The 16,756-nt window shown below is 38.7% G+C and overlaps 1 protein-coding gene across 2 annotated transcripts in view; it reads right to left on the bottom strand.

The window, feature by feature from the left end:
* Positions 1-16,756, bottom strand: part of NLRP14 (NLR family pyrin domain containing 14) — a 39,000-nt gene that overhangs the window by 10,721 nt on the left and 11,523 nt on the right. Inside the window, exons 5-9 of one of the 2 annotated variants that reach the window (XM_058688098.1) lie at positions 15,437-15,604; positions 5,310-5,480; positions 4,746-4,916; positions 2,787-2,957; positions 709-879 (exon numbers count right to left, since the gene is read on the bottom strand). In XM_058688098.1, coding sequence (XP_058544081.1) covers positions 709-879; positions 2,787-2,957; positions 4,746-4,916; positions 5,310-5,480; positions 15,437-15,604 — 852 coding nt within the window. The remainder of the gene's footprint in view (positions 1-708; positions 880-2,786; positions 2,958-4,745; positions 4,917-5,309; positions 5,481-15,436; positions 15,605-16,756) is intronic. The other variant, XM_058688097.1, reaches the window with a different exon arrangement.

Raw genomic sequence — 16,756 nt, 5'->3', positions numbered from 1 at the left:
ATAGGCTAACTTATTAGGTTATAAGCAGGATAAAATTAAATTTCAGATCCAATCATTAAAATATCATCATTGTTGTCATAAAAATATATGAATAGTTAATGATAACATAGGTAAAATAGCACTTTCTTGGAAGAGTCAGGGAAACATATCATAGTATTTGGGTTTCCCACACATAGAGCAAAATTCTTGACCCAAAGGTCAATAATTCATGCTATGTAAGAATGTACTAGCCAATATCAGTTCAAGATTCAAAAAGAAAAAAAACACCTAAACAATACATGACTAAACATAAAAAGTACTCAGAACATAGGATAAGACCTTATTAGATTGCAGGCTCCTTAAGAGCCTAGATAGCATTTTTTGGGAGAAGACAATTAGCAAAATCTTCAATTTAATAAGAAAAATTAATTCAAAGACAGAATATCTGAAGGATGACAGAACATGAAAGACCTTAAAGCAAGGACCTTTTACTTCATACATACCCCATCTAAGGCACTAAAGGGAACAGAAAGAAATGTGAACTATAGCTTTAATACTAACAACACATAATACACACTGATGCATATATTTGAAATTCAGATTCTCATTTCTGAGAGTAACTTACCTTTGAGCCCCATTTATTTTTCATCCTCTCTCATGTACTAAATTTCTTCTGGCCACATTAGCTACCAAATAGGAATCACTTTCCTGATGGAAAACTGAACTCACCCAAGCCTCTGAATATTGCAGTTTGGATGTCTCAAAGCTTCGTACAGAATTTTGACTCCATCATCCTGCAGGTCATTGTTCCCAAGGTCCAGGCTCTGCAGGTGTGGGTTGTTCAGAATAGCAGAAGCCAAATCCAGACAACACATACTAGTGAGTGCACAGCCCATCAATCTGCAAGAAATATAAGAGACAAGTGAGACCTTCAGTTGTGAGGCTTAATTAGTTTATTCCTAGGAGAGAAGCCCAGGTATCTAAACCCTTTTCCTGACTCTTTTCTATCCACAATCCAAGATGCACATAGGAACATCTAACATTATCAGTAGAAACCAATGGGGTTTCTTAATGAGAAAAAAAAACCCATTGGGTAAAACTGCTTTCTCCCACAAACAGGCTGTTATCCACCAAGCTTCCCAAATCAAGGGTATAAACACATTTCTATCAATACTAAAAAATGGATATAAGTTTACCCAAGGAACCCAAAGATTTCTGTGCTTTCAGTTTCCAATAGAATTTTGAAATAAAAATACTTTAAAAAAAATGTTAAGGTGTTACATTCTAAGAGGAAGCAGCCTACATATAAAAAGATATGTCTTTCAGTCTTTTGTAGGGCATTCAAGAGCATTCACAACCTGGCCTCAAACATTCTCTTTCCATACTTTGTCCCTAACCTATTTGCCAACCATACACCTCTGTGTTTCTGTTTTTTATTTTGCTTTTTTCCAAATTTACCACACCTATCTTCATTCCCCTTCTTTTCGCTCTTCCTACCTTCTGCCAAGGATATCTGCACACAACAAAATCCTCTTCGTCTTTCAAGGCTAAGGTAACTCAATCCCCTCTGTCCCACTCCTTGCTCCTTGGGACTTTTGTCATATCTTTTTTTTTTTTTTTTCAATGTATTTATTTTGAGAGAGAGAGCAAGCTAGCAGAGGAAGGACAGAGAGAGGGAGAGAGAGAGAATCCCAAGCAGGCTCTGCACTGACCGTGTGTAGCCTGACACAGGGCTTGAACTCACAAACCATGAGATCATGACCTGAGCCAAGATCAAGAGTCAAGATGCTTAACTGACTGAGCCACCCAGGCATCCCTGTCATATCTTTATGACAAATGGGATATATTATGATTGGCTGTATATTCATTTCCCTGCCATCAGCATTTTGTAAGTTACCAGAGGCAAGAGCATCACCTTAGTAATAATCTTTAATGCCCTCAGAATGTATTTTATATTTGTTGTAAATTTTGGTGGAGAGAACTGGCATGGCCTGCATAGAAGCTATGAAGGTAGCTACGAAAGCACAAATTTGTCTGTTTATAGCAAAGCTAAGGAGAGAAAGTGGACTAACCAAACATCTTGTGTATGTAGGTCACTTAGAAATTATAGAAATTGTGGCTGAAATAAAAGGTATTGGGTTTAAACATAATTTCCATGAAGTAAAATTTTGCCTTCTAGTTGAATAATAGTCAAGGAAACTTCAGAGAATTAGATCATATATATTTTCCTAAAGAAGGTAGAGATATGGGGCACCAGGGTGGCTCAGTCAGTTGAGTGTCTGACTCTTGATTTCAGCTCAGGTCATGATCCTAGGGTCATGGGATTGAGCCTCATGTCGCGCTCTGTGCTGACAGTGTGGAGCCTGCTTGAGATTCCCCCTCCCTCCCCCCCCCCCCGCCCCTCCCCTGCTCTCACTCTCTTGCTTTCAAAATAAATAAAAACATTTAAATAAACAACAACAACAGAATGACTGGATTATTGGATATTTTTAAAAATTCTCTTCCCAGTTTAAAAGTTGACCTAATTATAAACATGAATTGAAGAAAGAAAAACTAGTGGAGCACAGTTTCTGCTTCAGGGATGTAGAGCAGAGGACACACAGTAGACTCAGTGAGGTACAACAGGTTGATTACAATTACTGTAGTAACTATTTAAGAAAAATCTGATGAACATACTTCCTCAGCTTGTCTCCAGCAGGAGGAGACAGAGAGAATCAGCTGTGTATTCTTTTCTCTGACAGATACTCAGCTCAGCCCTTCTTCATTCATCTGTTAAAGCATGGAAGGTCAGGTCACAGAAAACCTACCCCAGGTCCTGAAGGTTACAGCTGGGATGCCGAAAGACATCGCACAGAAGCTTTACTCCATCATCTTGTAGCCAGTTGGACCCCAGATCCAGATGTGTCAGGCTCTTGTTGCGTAGGAGAGAAGAGGAGAGATGTTGACCGCTCAGTGAGGTGAAGTGGCAACGCCTCAGCCTATAGGAAGGACAGTGTGAGGACACATGGAATCACTGCTTTACTGCCCAGAGATTTTGCAAAGGTTTCATCCTGTGCTCCCTCACCTACTTGCCAACACTCATCTCAGATCAAATACCCTCTCCCTCATTACCTCTTTGCCTGTCTCACTTGGGATATTCTTCAGAATATCCTTCAGAATATTCACTTGAGATATCCATGTTCTTCAGAATTTTTCCTTTCAAATGCTAGATTTTAAAATTTATTTTTAAAGAGAGAGAGAGAGAGAGAATCTCAAGCAGGCTCCGTGCTGTCAGTGCAGAGCCCGATACAGGGCTCAACCTCATGAACTATGAGATCATGACCTGAGCTGAAACCGACTCAGATGCCCAACTGACTGAGCCACCCAGACGCCCCCAGAATTCTTCTTTACTATAAATGAAATGTTAACCTCTTCACACTGTGCATAAATACAGTACCTAATTGCAAAAGTAGCTATATGGAGAGGAGTAGGCATATAGAATAGAATGGGAGTAATCATAATAAAGTACTTTTTTACCTAATAAAAGTGGCATTTCCAATCAGTAGGGAAAAGATCTATTATACTATAAGTCATTTGGGAAAGCAGACCTGACATATGGGAGAAAATAAATTTTAAGCCTTATAACAAAGTAGGAATAATTTAACACTTACATGTTAAAAATTAAACCATAAAGAATGGACATAAGTAGGGTTTTTTAAATAAAGGTATTTCCAATTATGACAAAACTTCTAAAAGTCATGAGGAGGAAGACAATGTCACTTCACAAGAATTTTAAACTTCTGTATTCTAAAAATGGCCACGAGAAAACATACAGAAACATGCTAGGTAAATTATTTGCAAAACAGAAAAAATAATGGCTATAATGTATGTGATATTAATAACCATACCATATATAACAGAAAACATACCGAGGAAAATGGAGCCTATGAAGAGGTAATTCCTAGAATATTAAAGGCCAAAAACATTTGAAAAGATGCTCAACATTAAGTTATTTTTATTTATTTTATTATTTTTTTAAGAAGGCTCCATGCCCAAGGTGGGGCTTGAACTCATGACCCCAAGATCAAGAGTCACATGCTCTACAGCTGAGGCAGCCAGGCGCCCCTCAACATCAAATCATTTTTAAAGTTACTTTCAATTATCTAATCAATACTGATAAAAAAAACAAGCAGTAGATACTCGATGAGGATGTTAAAATGCAGGCTTCTAGACTGCCAAGGAATTATGAACAATCTATTGGAGAAAATGTAACCACGTCTGACAAAATAAAAATTTTGGCTCATCAATTCCACATCTGGGAATTCATCTAAGGGCAATGAACAGAATAATCACACTGTGATCCAGCCCTACCATGGGATGCCACATTCCTGTTTAGTGGTGTTCATATACATTTACCTGTTCTAGACCCAGAATATGGAGTTGGACAGGCAGCCTTTAGTCCTGAATCCACCATGTTCTCATGAGCATGAGGCAGGCTATATAATCTTTCTAAGCCTCACATTTCTCACCTGGGGCTGAGAACTCAGTGGCCAATTTGACACCAACAGGTACATTTGTGCAGATTAAACAAATTTAGCACAGGGCCCAGCACAGAGTAAGGACACAACAAATGGCAATCATTAATACCATCATCCTAATCATCTGCATTATCATTATTGATAACAGTAGGGAAAATGCAAGGGACAGATTATATTTATAACACTGTCCCTTTTAAAATATATTTCAAAATGTATACATCAGCAGGATGAAAACTAGTGCTCACTTACACAAGGCTCTGGAGATTGCACTGTGGATGTTTCAAGGCATCACTCACAAGCTTTACTCCATCATCTCCCAAGATGTTGTCTGCCAAGCACAAATGTGTCAACCTTTTGTTGCTGATGAGAGCCAAAGAAAGATCCTCACAACCAGCTACTGTGAGGCCACAGCTTTCTAAGCTGAAGGAGAAACACAGTTGGGAAGGGATCAGTCAAATCCCAAAGTTCATGTTTCTCATCCTCTTCTCAGGGACACTAGCTGATACTTACAGTCCTTATATCTCTACTATAGAATCAACCTTTCAAACCTACTAAAATTACAAATGCCCTTGCAGCTACATACAAGGGAGAGGAGGAGGAAAATAGTAATAAAAATAAGCATTCATGAAGAAAAGCAGCATTTAAAAGTCTAATGAGAGAGAAAGCAAAAGAGGACTTCATGTAGAGCTCATCCAGGATTGACAAATGAGCCAAGTGGTGTCCAGACCCAAACAGTTTGCCCATACAGCTCTTAACTAAGTCACACAAGACTGCCCAAAAGGACTGCAGGGAAAACAAACCAGCAAGACTCACGACAGTCTCTCTAGGTGACACTTGGGATGTCCTAAGGCCTCACACAACAGCTTGACTCCGTCATCTAATAGGTGATTGGTCGACAGATTCAGAAATACCAGGCTCCGGCTTCTAAGGAGAGCCTTAGAGATATTTAGACAACAAACTGTAGTTAGATCGCAGGATTCCAAGCTGAAAAACAACACAGGAAACCAGAGATGACCCTTCTCAGAGAAGAGTTATGACCACCACTCACCCAGCCAGATGGTGTGGGCTCCCAGACTTTGTGACCCCTTCTGAAAACCAGCTTCCCTACTTGCAATGAGTTATTTAGCTAAAGCACAAGGATCTGATAGGGAGCTAGGAAGGGGAGATCAGAAAGCTTGTCTTTTCCATCCCCATCTCCCCAATTCCCTATGAAAATATGTATGGAAGTCCTAAAGAAGTATTTTTATATGATACTTTTTTTTTTTTTCTCTAGGAGGAACTTCCTCCAACTACAACATGGAAGAAGGTGGACTGAAGGGTGTAGAGTCCTTGCACTCTGACTTCTGAAAAACATGGGGCAGGAAGTCAGGATGAAAAGCTGTGATTCCCACAGCTGTCTACCAAGAACTCACCTATTCATGGGAGTCAATCCATGTTTTCTGAGGAACCCAGTCCTTAAGAGTAAAAACTAGGAGTAAATCAGAAATAGGGGCGCCTGGGTGGCTCAGTTGGTTAAGACTCTGACTTCGGCTCAGGTCATGATCTCACAGTTCATGAGTTCAAGTCCTGAGTCAGGTTCCGTGCTGACAGCTTAGAGCCTGGAGCCTGCTTCAGATTCAGTGTCTCTCTCTGTCCTGCCCCCACTCTCACTCTGTCTCTCAAAAATAAATAAAGATTAAAAAAAATTTTTTTTATATAAAAAGTAAATCAGAAATAAAACAGTCTCTAAAAATAAAGCAAAAGAAGAAGGGAACCCAAAGAAGAAAGGAAGAAGTAAATGAAGAGACCATATTTGTAGAGACTCCTATTTAGAGACAGCTTGTGCTTGGAGAAGGCTGGGCCTGGTACCAGCTCTTTGTAAGACGAGGAAGGTGACACCAGTGTTCCGGGAACTTGGGAGTCACTCTAGTTACTCCTTTGAATCAAGCACTTAATCCAGTCCCTCAGGAATTGTTTGTCTTCATCAGAATAAGGGTGTATATAGGTAAGAACAAGAGAAGCTCCCTCCTCAATCCAGAATTAGACCTCAGTGGATCACCTAAGGCTGGAAACCTCAACTTGCCCTGAAAAGGTGTTATGGACTGAACTGTGTTCCCCAAAATTCAGATGTTGAAGCTCATGTCTGCAATGTGACTATATTTGGGGACAAGGCCTTTAAGGAAGTAATTAAGGTTATATGAGGTCTTAAGAGGGGACCCTGAATCCGAAAGGACCAGTGCCCTTGTAAGAAGGGAAGAGGTACCAGGACTGCACACACATGAAAGAGGCACATGAAGGCACCAGGAGAAGGTGGCTGTCTACAAGCCTAGGAGCGAAGCCTCATCAGAAACATACCCTGCCGGCACCCTGATCTTCAACTTCCAGGCTCCAAAACTGTGACAAATAAATTTCCTTTGTTTAAACCACCCAGTCTGTGGTATTTGTTATGGCTGAACAGGATGATACAAAAGGGTATTACAGCAACAGCCAAGCAGGCAGTTAGAGAAACAAGGGAAGCGTCATACACTGGGTTCCAGCTCTTCTAGCAGAGGAAGATTCCAATATTATGGGGCCTGTGGATAAAATGTTAAAGTTTAACTAAAGGACAGAAAATATGTACATGTATGAAAAACAGAAAATGGGGAAACGGAAGAAAATGTTTAGAAAAGCTTGCTTTACATCTTAAATGTATAAGGTGCACATTCTCTGAACAAGAGCACATCCTAAGAAGAGGTAACACTGAGAAAGGGAGCGGGTTTAAGATAAAGAGTCCAATGAGTTTAAAAACAGGAGAAAACTGGAATCCATATTTGAAGCAATAAAGAACAAAAGCAGTGAAAATATGTGAGAAACTCCTCAAGGAGGAAGGATGAAAAAAAATTAAAGTGACAAAAAGTAAGTAAGAGTTATATAGGAAAGGAGCTACAACCAATGACTATGAGATGCTCTTGAAGAAAGAGAGCAAGAGAAACAAACCCATTTTTAAAAATCCAATTGAAAGAAAGAATTTCTGGGCAGAAAAAAAAGGTTGCTAGCAGATCAAAAGGTACTTTCATGCCAAAGTAAGGAAAACTACCTGGACAACACCAATGAGAGAAAACTAACACGTATGAACCAGGAAGGTGGGCAGGAAGGTGAGGGGTTCAAGGGTCAGGTTATCCTCAGACTTTAGAACACCAAATGCTGCAGAGCAATGTACCAAAGTCAAAGTGCTAAGAAGGAAAATAGAGCCCTCAGACCCAGGTAAGAGGTCAATCATCAGGATTGCAGGGTGGCTCAGTTGGTTAAGTGTCTGATTTCAGCTCAGATCATGATCTCATGGTTTGTGAGTTCCACCCCACATCAGGCTGTGCACTGACAGTGTGGAACATGCTTGGGATTCTCTTTCTTTCTCTGCCCCTATCCTGCTCTCTCTCTCTCAAAATAAATAAACTTTATAAATAAACAAGAAGTTAATCATCTGTGAGGGCAATTGAGGGATATAAATGAAGTCCTAAAATATATCATTCATATACATTTCATGAAAATGGTAATTTAAAATTATACGGCCAATAATGCAATGAATGAAAAGTAAGATTTTATACAGTAAGAAATGAAAGTTTAACAAAAAATACACATATACATTGATAAAAAGTATATAAAATTAAATTTGAATAATTGTTGTATTCATGTGCATTGCCATGACAAAAAGTCAGAAAAGTTCTGAAAGAGTTCAAAATGTAAAATGTGTAGCCCCCATAATCCTGATTAAATTAACATGCTGGAAATTGTATGACAGAGGTACATTAAATGCAATGCCTTACATAAGGGTATTTTAAATGCTTTAATCCTTTTAAATTTGGTAATTCAAACACACATTTGGAGGGAAAAACCCTGAAGGGTGATAATAATCCAATAAAAACAGGCAATATCCTACTTGCAAATTTCCAGACACACATACACATAGATCAAAAATGAAACACCATGTAATGCATCCAGGAAGCAAAGAACAGAAACGGTAAACACTAAAAAAAGGTTTTCAGCTGGGGATGTAAATATTACATGGCTCACGTTCTTTTGTTCATGATCTGTTTCGCTCTTATCCTTCCCATATTACAAGTTTGAGCTTCTCAAGCTTTCTTCTTTTCCCTTAGTGCTAACAGAATTTCAGCTATGGACTTCCTAATTCCTGACAAATGAAATCTCAGCCTCATAAGAAAATGTTCCCTCTTTCCCTTATAGCTACAAAGAAAAGCAGATGGTATTACAAGTCTGAAAATATTTTATTGTAAAAAAAAGTCTTATAAGAAGACATGTGGACTTTAGAAATTGCTACTGTGTCTTGTGAAAACAACCCTTAAGTTCTAGTAAGTCTATAATTTTGACCAAGTGTCTTATTTAATAATGTGTCACTCCTGTAATACTCAAATTGCTACTTCTGAATTTCTAAATGTTACAAATATGGAACAGATTGTGTCAAATCAGAAAGATCATCAAGGCTCTCCTCTCCTCTCACGTGCATAAGGAAATAAAAAAATGTAACTCTGGTCTCTTGTTTTCTGAGAGTTTGAAGGTCTTGTCTCAGCTATGTTAATACAAAACATCAATCACCAGTAATTCAATCAAAAGCTGAGCTGATGACGGTGGCTCTAAGCTAACCCTACATATGGGCCAGTGAAACAGAGGAGACACATTAACTTGCATTTGGGTTCTGGTGGGGAACTGACCCCAACTCTCTCTCTCTCTATAGTGCCCCTACAAGGAGGCCCTTGACTGAAAATTTCCAAGCAAGTTATAATTTTTAATATTTGTTACAAATCTGTAATCATCAAGGCAGTATGGCACTGGCACAAAAACAGATACTTATATCAAAGGAACAGAACAGAGAATCCAGAAATGGACCCACAAATGTATGGCCAGCTAAGTTTTGACAAAGCAGGAAAGAATATCCAATGGAAAAAAAAGTCTCTTCAGCCATTGGTACCGGGAAAACTGGACAGCAACATGCAGAAGAATGAACCTGAGCCACTTTCTTACACCATACACAAAAATAAACTCAAAATGGATGAAAGACCTAAACATAAGATAGGAAGCCATCAAAATCCTAGAGGAGAAAACAGGCAATAACCTCTTTGACTTCAGCTGCAGCAACTTATTACTTGATGTGTCTCTGGAAGCAAGGTAAACAAAAGCAAAAACGAACTATTGTGACCTCATCAAGATAAAAAGTTTCTGCACAGCAAAGGAAACCATCAGCAAAACTAAAAGGCAACCAACAGAATGGGAGAAGATATTTGCAAATGCCATATCAGATAAAGGGTTAGTATCCAAAATCTATAAAGAACTTATCAAACTCCACACCCAAAAAACAAATAATCCAGTGAAGAAATGGACAAAAGACATGAATAGACACTTTTCCAAAGAAGACATCTAGATAGCTAACAGACACATAAAAACATGCTTAACATCACTCATCATCAGGGAAATACAAATCAAAACCACAATGAGTTACTACCTCATACCAGTCAGAATGGCTAACATTAACAACTCAGGCAACAATAGATGTTGGTGAGGATGCAGAGAAACTCTTTTGCACTGCTGGTGGGAATGTAAACTGGTGCAGCCACTCTGGAAAACAGCATGGAGGTTCCTCAAAAAATTAAAAATAGAACTACCCTATGACCCAGTAATAGCACTACTAGGTATTTATCCAAAGGATACAAAAATGTTGACTCACAGGGGCACCCGCACCCCAATGTTTATAGAAGTACTACCAACAATAGCCAAAATATGGAAAGAGCCCAAATATCCACTGACTGAATGGATAAATAAGATGTGGTATGTATATACAATGGAGTATTACTTGGTGATCAAAAAGAATGAAATCTTGCCATATGCAACAACGTGGATGGAACTAGAGTGCATTATGCTAAGCAAAATAAGTCAGAAAAAGACAAATATTATATGATTTCACTTATATGTAGGATTTAAGAAACAGATGAACACAGGGGAAGGGAAGCAGAGACTCTTAAGCACAAAGAAAATGAGGGTTGCTGGAGGGGTGCTGGGTGGGGGATGGGCTAAATGGGAGATGGCATTAAGGAGGGCACTTGTAATGAGCACTGGATGTTACATGTAAGTGATGAATCACTAAATTCTACTCCTAAAATCATTATTACAATATATGTTAACCAGCTTGGATATAAATTTTAAAAAGCAAGCAAATTATAAATTTGTTCTCATTGATTGCAGTCTGTGGCTCTGACCAGCTAGCTGTGACTGGGTACAGGTCCATTAGGTGGTCCTTGATGCAGCTCACTCAGAAGGAATCCATGTGTCAAGAATAAGCATCTCCTGGTGTGAGACACAGTCAGGGTAGGACTTTATCTGATGCATGATGCCAGTTTTCTCTAGGAGCTGAGGCTCAGTGGAATAAGCTCTTTTATGCTTCTGGCAGCACAGGATTAGAAAATTGCCACTCAAGAGGCATTGCTCAAGAGAAAGTGGCCCTTCCTCAGTTAGAAGGGTCTGCTGCCCTGGAGGATGAACACTCCAGGACCTCAGAACAGCTGTGTGAATGTTCTTTTGTGAAAATGTCTGCTATGTGGTCTCTAGGTTGCCCGAGAATTTTCTAACTTTTTATTTGAATGCGAGATTATTTTTCTTTTTTTTTTTCTTTCTTTTTTTTTTTTTTTTTTTTTTTTTTACACTGTATTTATTTTAAGAGCGAGCAGGCATGAGCACAAGCTCCCTGTCTGAGCGGGGGAGGGGCAGAGAGAGAGGGAGAAGACAATATCCCAATCTCTGCGCTGAAAGCATGGAGCCCCACACAGGGCTTCATCTCACTAACCAAAAACCTGACCTGAGCCAAAAATCAAGATTTGGATGCTTAACCAATTGAGCCACCCAAGCACCCTTATTTTTCTGACAGGCATGAGAAATTGAGAAACAGCAGAAGAGTTGTTTCTAAAGAGATATGATTTTAGAAATTGTTCACTGCAGGAGAAGGTCTTTGGATGAACAAGATAGGCTTCATGGACCTATTACAAATCAAGCTAAATCATTAGATTAAGTTAATTTGTTCTGTAACTTGAAACTTAAAAGATGGTTTTGGGACTCATTCCTGAATTTACCACAGTGAGAAATAAAAATGCAAACATAGATTTTAAGATCAGATATGGCTTTGTATTTCTTTAACAAAAAAATCTTTATTATTTACTATTTTTTTTAAGTTAATTTATTTATTTTGAGATAGCACAAACAGGAGTGGGACAGAGAGGATAGACAGAATCCGAAGCAGGCTCTGCTTCAGTACAGAGCCCGGATATGTCAGTACAGAGCCCGGATATGGGGCTCGAACCCATGGACCATGAGTACATGACCTGAGCTGAAATCAAGAGTCGGACACTTAAGCAAATAAGCCACCCAGGCGCCCCTAACAACAACAACAAAATCTTAAAGAACTTTCTAAATCTCTCACATTTCCCCTGTAGGTTAAGTATTATTTATATTAATATTTAAAAGCATATAAATATACATCTCAGTACATAATTAAAATGAGTTGCATAAATGACCAACATATTTATAAACTGGAATCTTACAAATCTTGGAATCAGACAATATTGCAAATATTATGCTTTTTGAATCAACTTTTGAGGTGTACTGTGTTGCAATATTCTTAGCAGTGGTTATACTATCTTTAATGTTGACTTAAATATAGTTTCCAAATTTATTGATTTTGGAAACTTAGATTAATAGAATATTTTAAAAATTAGTTATTTATCTAAAAATTTCTAAAAATGCTAAACTTCAAAACAAGAACATAAATTACTTTCTTACCAATTTGTTACAGTTTATTCTTCATATCATTCAAATTAAGATGGCAAAATCAATTGTTGTCTTATATTCCTATTTATGTTTGAACTAAAGGCTTAAATCTTTAAATTACATTTCATTTAAAACCCTGTTTGGGGGGTGCCCAGGTAGCTCATTCAGTTAAACATCCAACTCTCCATTTTGGCCAGGTCATGATCTCATGGTTCATGACTTTGAGCCCTGCATCAGGCTCTGTGCTGATGGTACAGAGCCTGCTTGTGATTCTTTCTCTGCCCCTTCAGCATGCTCTCTCTCTCTCAAAAATTAACTTAAAAAAAAAAACACACTTGTTTGGTATGATTATGAAGCTGTGGATATATGTATCAGGGTTTATGAAAGTTAATGACTAAAACAGACATTTTTGTAATAGAGAAAACAGGAATAGTAGTTCAGGTTCCAACTCAAGTCTCTGCCTGCTGGGTCATCTGTGCAGGTGGCAGAAATTCTGATTTCAAAGTATATACACTCTCACTTTTCCAAAGTCTTTTCATATTTACAAGGACCCATTATACTTTTGAACTCTTTATGGTTGTCAACAATTATAACACACTAGAACGATTCTAAACTCCTGGAAAAGCAAAAATTTTCCACTGGTCCATATGCTATCTACATCTTATAAACTATTTTATTCTAGTTAATAATACAGTCAAGGCTGTGGTTGTTATTCCCAGGCACCTTCCTCTTATCTGTTTTGTTTTAAAGTTTTTTGTTGTTGTTGTTTTTTAATTTGAGAGAGAGAGAACGAGCAGGGGAGGGACAGAGAGCGGGAGACAGAATCCCAATCCCGATGTGGGGCTCATACTCACAAACTTGACCTGAGCTGAAGTCAAGAGTCACACGCTTAACTGACTGAGCCACCTGGGTGCCCCATCTTCCTCTTATCTTGATCAACTAATCAGTTTGTTCTTGCAACTATTTTAGACAGTACCCTTCTGGAATATTCTCTAATTCAAAATCTTTGAAGATGTAGGGAGTTTTACGTTAATACTGTTTCGGTACTCTTCACGTGGCTGTTTGGTGGAATCAACTGCTCCCTCACCTTGCTATTAACCCCCAATTGCAGAGCACAGGCAAAATAAGAAAGGATTCTGGGCACAATGAGGCATTATTAGTTTGCCCAAGGTTTTTGTTTTTCCCCTTATTTGCTCAACATACTTTAAGAACTACCCTATCATCAGGCCCACAAGGTGGAAAAAATTATCAGGACAAGTAGAGTAGATACTTCTCCCCCTTCTGGAGGGGAACCTTTAGTACACAGTAGAGTGAAATCTTCACATGAAATTAGTGATTGTATGTACCGTTCCAGTACGCTCACGTATAAGGGCTGATAGGAGTCTCTCAGCAATTTAAAGTTTTCTTAAATACTTTATATTTGCAAAGTTCCTACAGTAATTGGGGATCTTCTGTGAGGCAGCCTGGCAGAGGTCTACTGATTTATCAATGCTTTAGCTGCTCACATCAACTAGAATCAGTGGGAATAGTAAAACAGCAAAATGCAATTTGACAATGTTAAGCTCAGCATGAACTATGCTTAAACCAGACTACCGTGGCCAGTCAACTGTCCACAGCTGTTAGGACATGAGGTCTAAAGTAAACGTAAAATTGAAACTTTCTCCAGAGCGTTAATACGAAGTCTATAAGACTATCGATTACTTCCAGGAGTTACTCACAATGGGAGAGCATCCAATCCTACGTAAGGCAGTGCTCAATTATTACAAAGCTCTGGTGACTTCTGCCACCAAAAAATTTTATTTACTGATATAAGGAGCCCCACTGGTTGACACAGACAGATGGTTTCCTATTTGAAAGCCTAGTAACTGGGTCTACCTTAAGGCCTATCAGTGGAAAACATTGTTCAAATCTCAGCTGATGAAAAAGATCTTACCCCAGTCCTGCTGCTCTGTCAAGTGCCAAGGCATTTTTGTCTTGGACCCATGGCTCCCACTGTAAGAAAACATCTTTCCTTCCATTTAACAGTTTTTTGCTACTAACATGTTTCACTTGTAGACAGAAGAACCAATGACCTACTTCTCACTTGGGTTCCATACTAGAAGCTGCAGGTTACTGAAAATTCCTCACCATGTCCTAAAACTACTTCACAGATGGTAATACTAATACCCCCCAACCTGGCCTGCCGACAATTGAACTCAACCCATGTTCAAGAAGCATCCAACAACTTTCTGGATATGCTATAAGTAAATTTCATCCTACAAAAACTGGGGAGACTTAAGAATTCCCAATGTTAATACAGTTCACCTGCCTATGGTCAAAAAGAAGGTCTTGTTCCACATTTTACTTGTGATTTCTACATATAGATTATAATTTGCTTCTAACAAATACAGACCTATCCTGGCCTTTCATGCATCAAGGTTCTGCCTTACTCCCCCACCCCACCCCAACCCTCAAATGAGTCCAGGGATAAAAACTTCTAAGGTAAAATTTATTGCAATGATTTTTTATTTTGCTTTGGTTTGGTTTTATTTTGTCAAAAACTGAATTAAAAACCCTTCACTGGAAAATAATATCTCCCTTGTAACCAGTCACACAAATGTAGGGACCTAGTAGGATTGCCAACCCTCTCACTTTCAGAGAAAATCAGACCCAGCACTAGGATCCACAGTGTGTGAGAATGAACAAACACCTTGACAGTTGACAGTCACTGTGCTCTTCCTCCTCGGCTTTCTGTACTGGTCACCGAGTTGCAATTATAAGGGGAGGGTGATTTGTTATCAAAACTTAAGTAAAACTGAGCTTGCTTAACACTGGCCCCAGTTAGCATTAGTACATTCTTTTCTGTAAGCGTTCAAAGATACAATAAATACACATATGGCTGCACTTAAATATAAATAATTTTAAATTCTGGGTCTGTTTTTTTTTTTTAATTTAGGAAATGTTGACATGGAACCATACAACGAGGGGTCTTTAGTGGGGGGATGGAAGCAATTAAAAGTCCTGTCAGGAGAAAATTACCCTGAATCTGGGGATTCCTGCCATTCTATATCATGAAAATAGATTTAAGCTGGCCCTATGAATAGTAAATCCAGGCTGTAAAGTCTGTTTGGACAGACAAAAGTCTCAGTTATAACAAAAAAAACCTGACAACTTACCTCAGATTCTGTAGTTTACACTCTGGGTTTTTCAAGGCTTCACACAAGGACTTTACTCCATTGTCCCCTACATCACTCCCTTTCAGGTCAAGATGCATCAGATTCTGGTTCTGAGTCAAGGAACTAGCAATATCCCGACAACCATCAGGGAAAGAAAGAAATCTCATCCTTCAGAATAAAAATAGGCAGGGGGGGGATTACAAAATTATTCATATCCTGGTTATAGCACTCACTTTCTTTTCAAAACCAACTCTTAGATAACTAAATATTCCTGCCGTTTCTTATTTTACTGTGGATTTCTCAGATTTCACAATTTCTCAGAAATCTGAGTTTCAGGATGTTGCTTAGAAAAATAATTGGGTTACTACTTAGATAGCCATTACATCCTGACAACTGATATCCTCAACTTTTTTTTGACCTTGAAGGAAAAGAAGGTAATAACATCACGAAAAGCAGAAGAGGAGGTTTTGAACCCTTAATCCTAGGAATGACTACCAGAAATAATGGGGGATATTCCAAATACTTCATTACAGCATTAATTCACATTGAATCCTTTAAATAACCCCAGGTGAGTTCATAATTAATATCAACTGTTTGATGTGCAACATTAACAAAACATATCACTGCAAAAGACGCTGTCATCTTGTGGACTTTAAGTGTACAGAGACAGCCCAAAGCTAAATATGGGAGGAAGTTAAGTATGCCCCTTTTTCTTCCTAGCTATTATCTGCTATTCAGTCACTGTTAGCTATATCTGATTCTTCTGTAAGTGCCTCTGGTAGTCCCAAATGCCTAATATGCTTACACTGCTACTAACTGTTCAAAACATCCCTGTGTAACATCACCTCTCCTCCCTTTCATCCACCACCTAACCTTCACCCTCACTCCCCTTCTAGCCAAGCACAGGAAAATAAAACTTTTACCTGTTTACAGCATTAACCATCATCATCCAGTAAAAGTGCCTAATGCACTCACTAAATATAAATTGGAAGTACGATTTCATGTGTTAAGGAAAAAGGACTTGAGGAAGTAAGACCACATTGAGGTGAGAAAGACTAACAGCTACTTTCATGGTGTCACCCCCTAAGGGACCTTGCACTGTAAAAGAGGGAGCCATTTAACCCCAGAGAAGGCAGTAGCAATTTCAGGGCTTTAGATTGGTGACTTTCAGTAAAAGGAAAATGTAGGGGAGATGCCTGGGGGTGAATGAAAAGGATTTCCAGGAACCCCCTAATCATGACATCTATGCAGTTGACTACCCCATCTATGGTGCAAAACCAGACCAAATATGGTACTTTAAATCTAAGGTCAGATCTCACT

This window comes from Neofelis nebulosa, chromosome 10 (genome assembly GCF_028018385.1).
Source record: "Neofelis nebulosa isolate mNeoNeb1 chromosome 10, mNeoNeb1.pri, whole genome shotgun sequence".
Lineage (NCBI taxonomy): Eukaryota > Metazoa > Chordata > Mammalia > Carnivora > Felidae > Neofelis > Neofelis nebulosa.
This window is presented reverse-complemented; position numbering and strand designations above follow the sequence as displayed.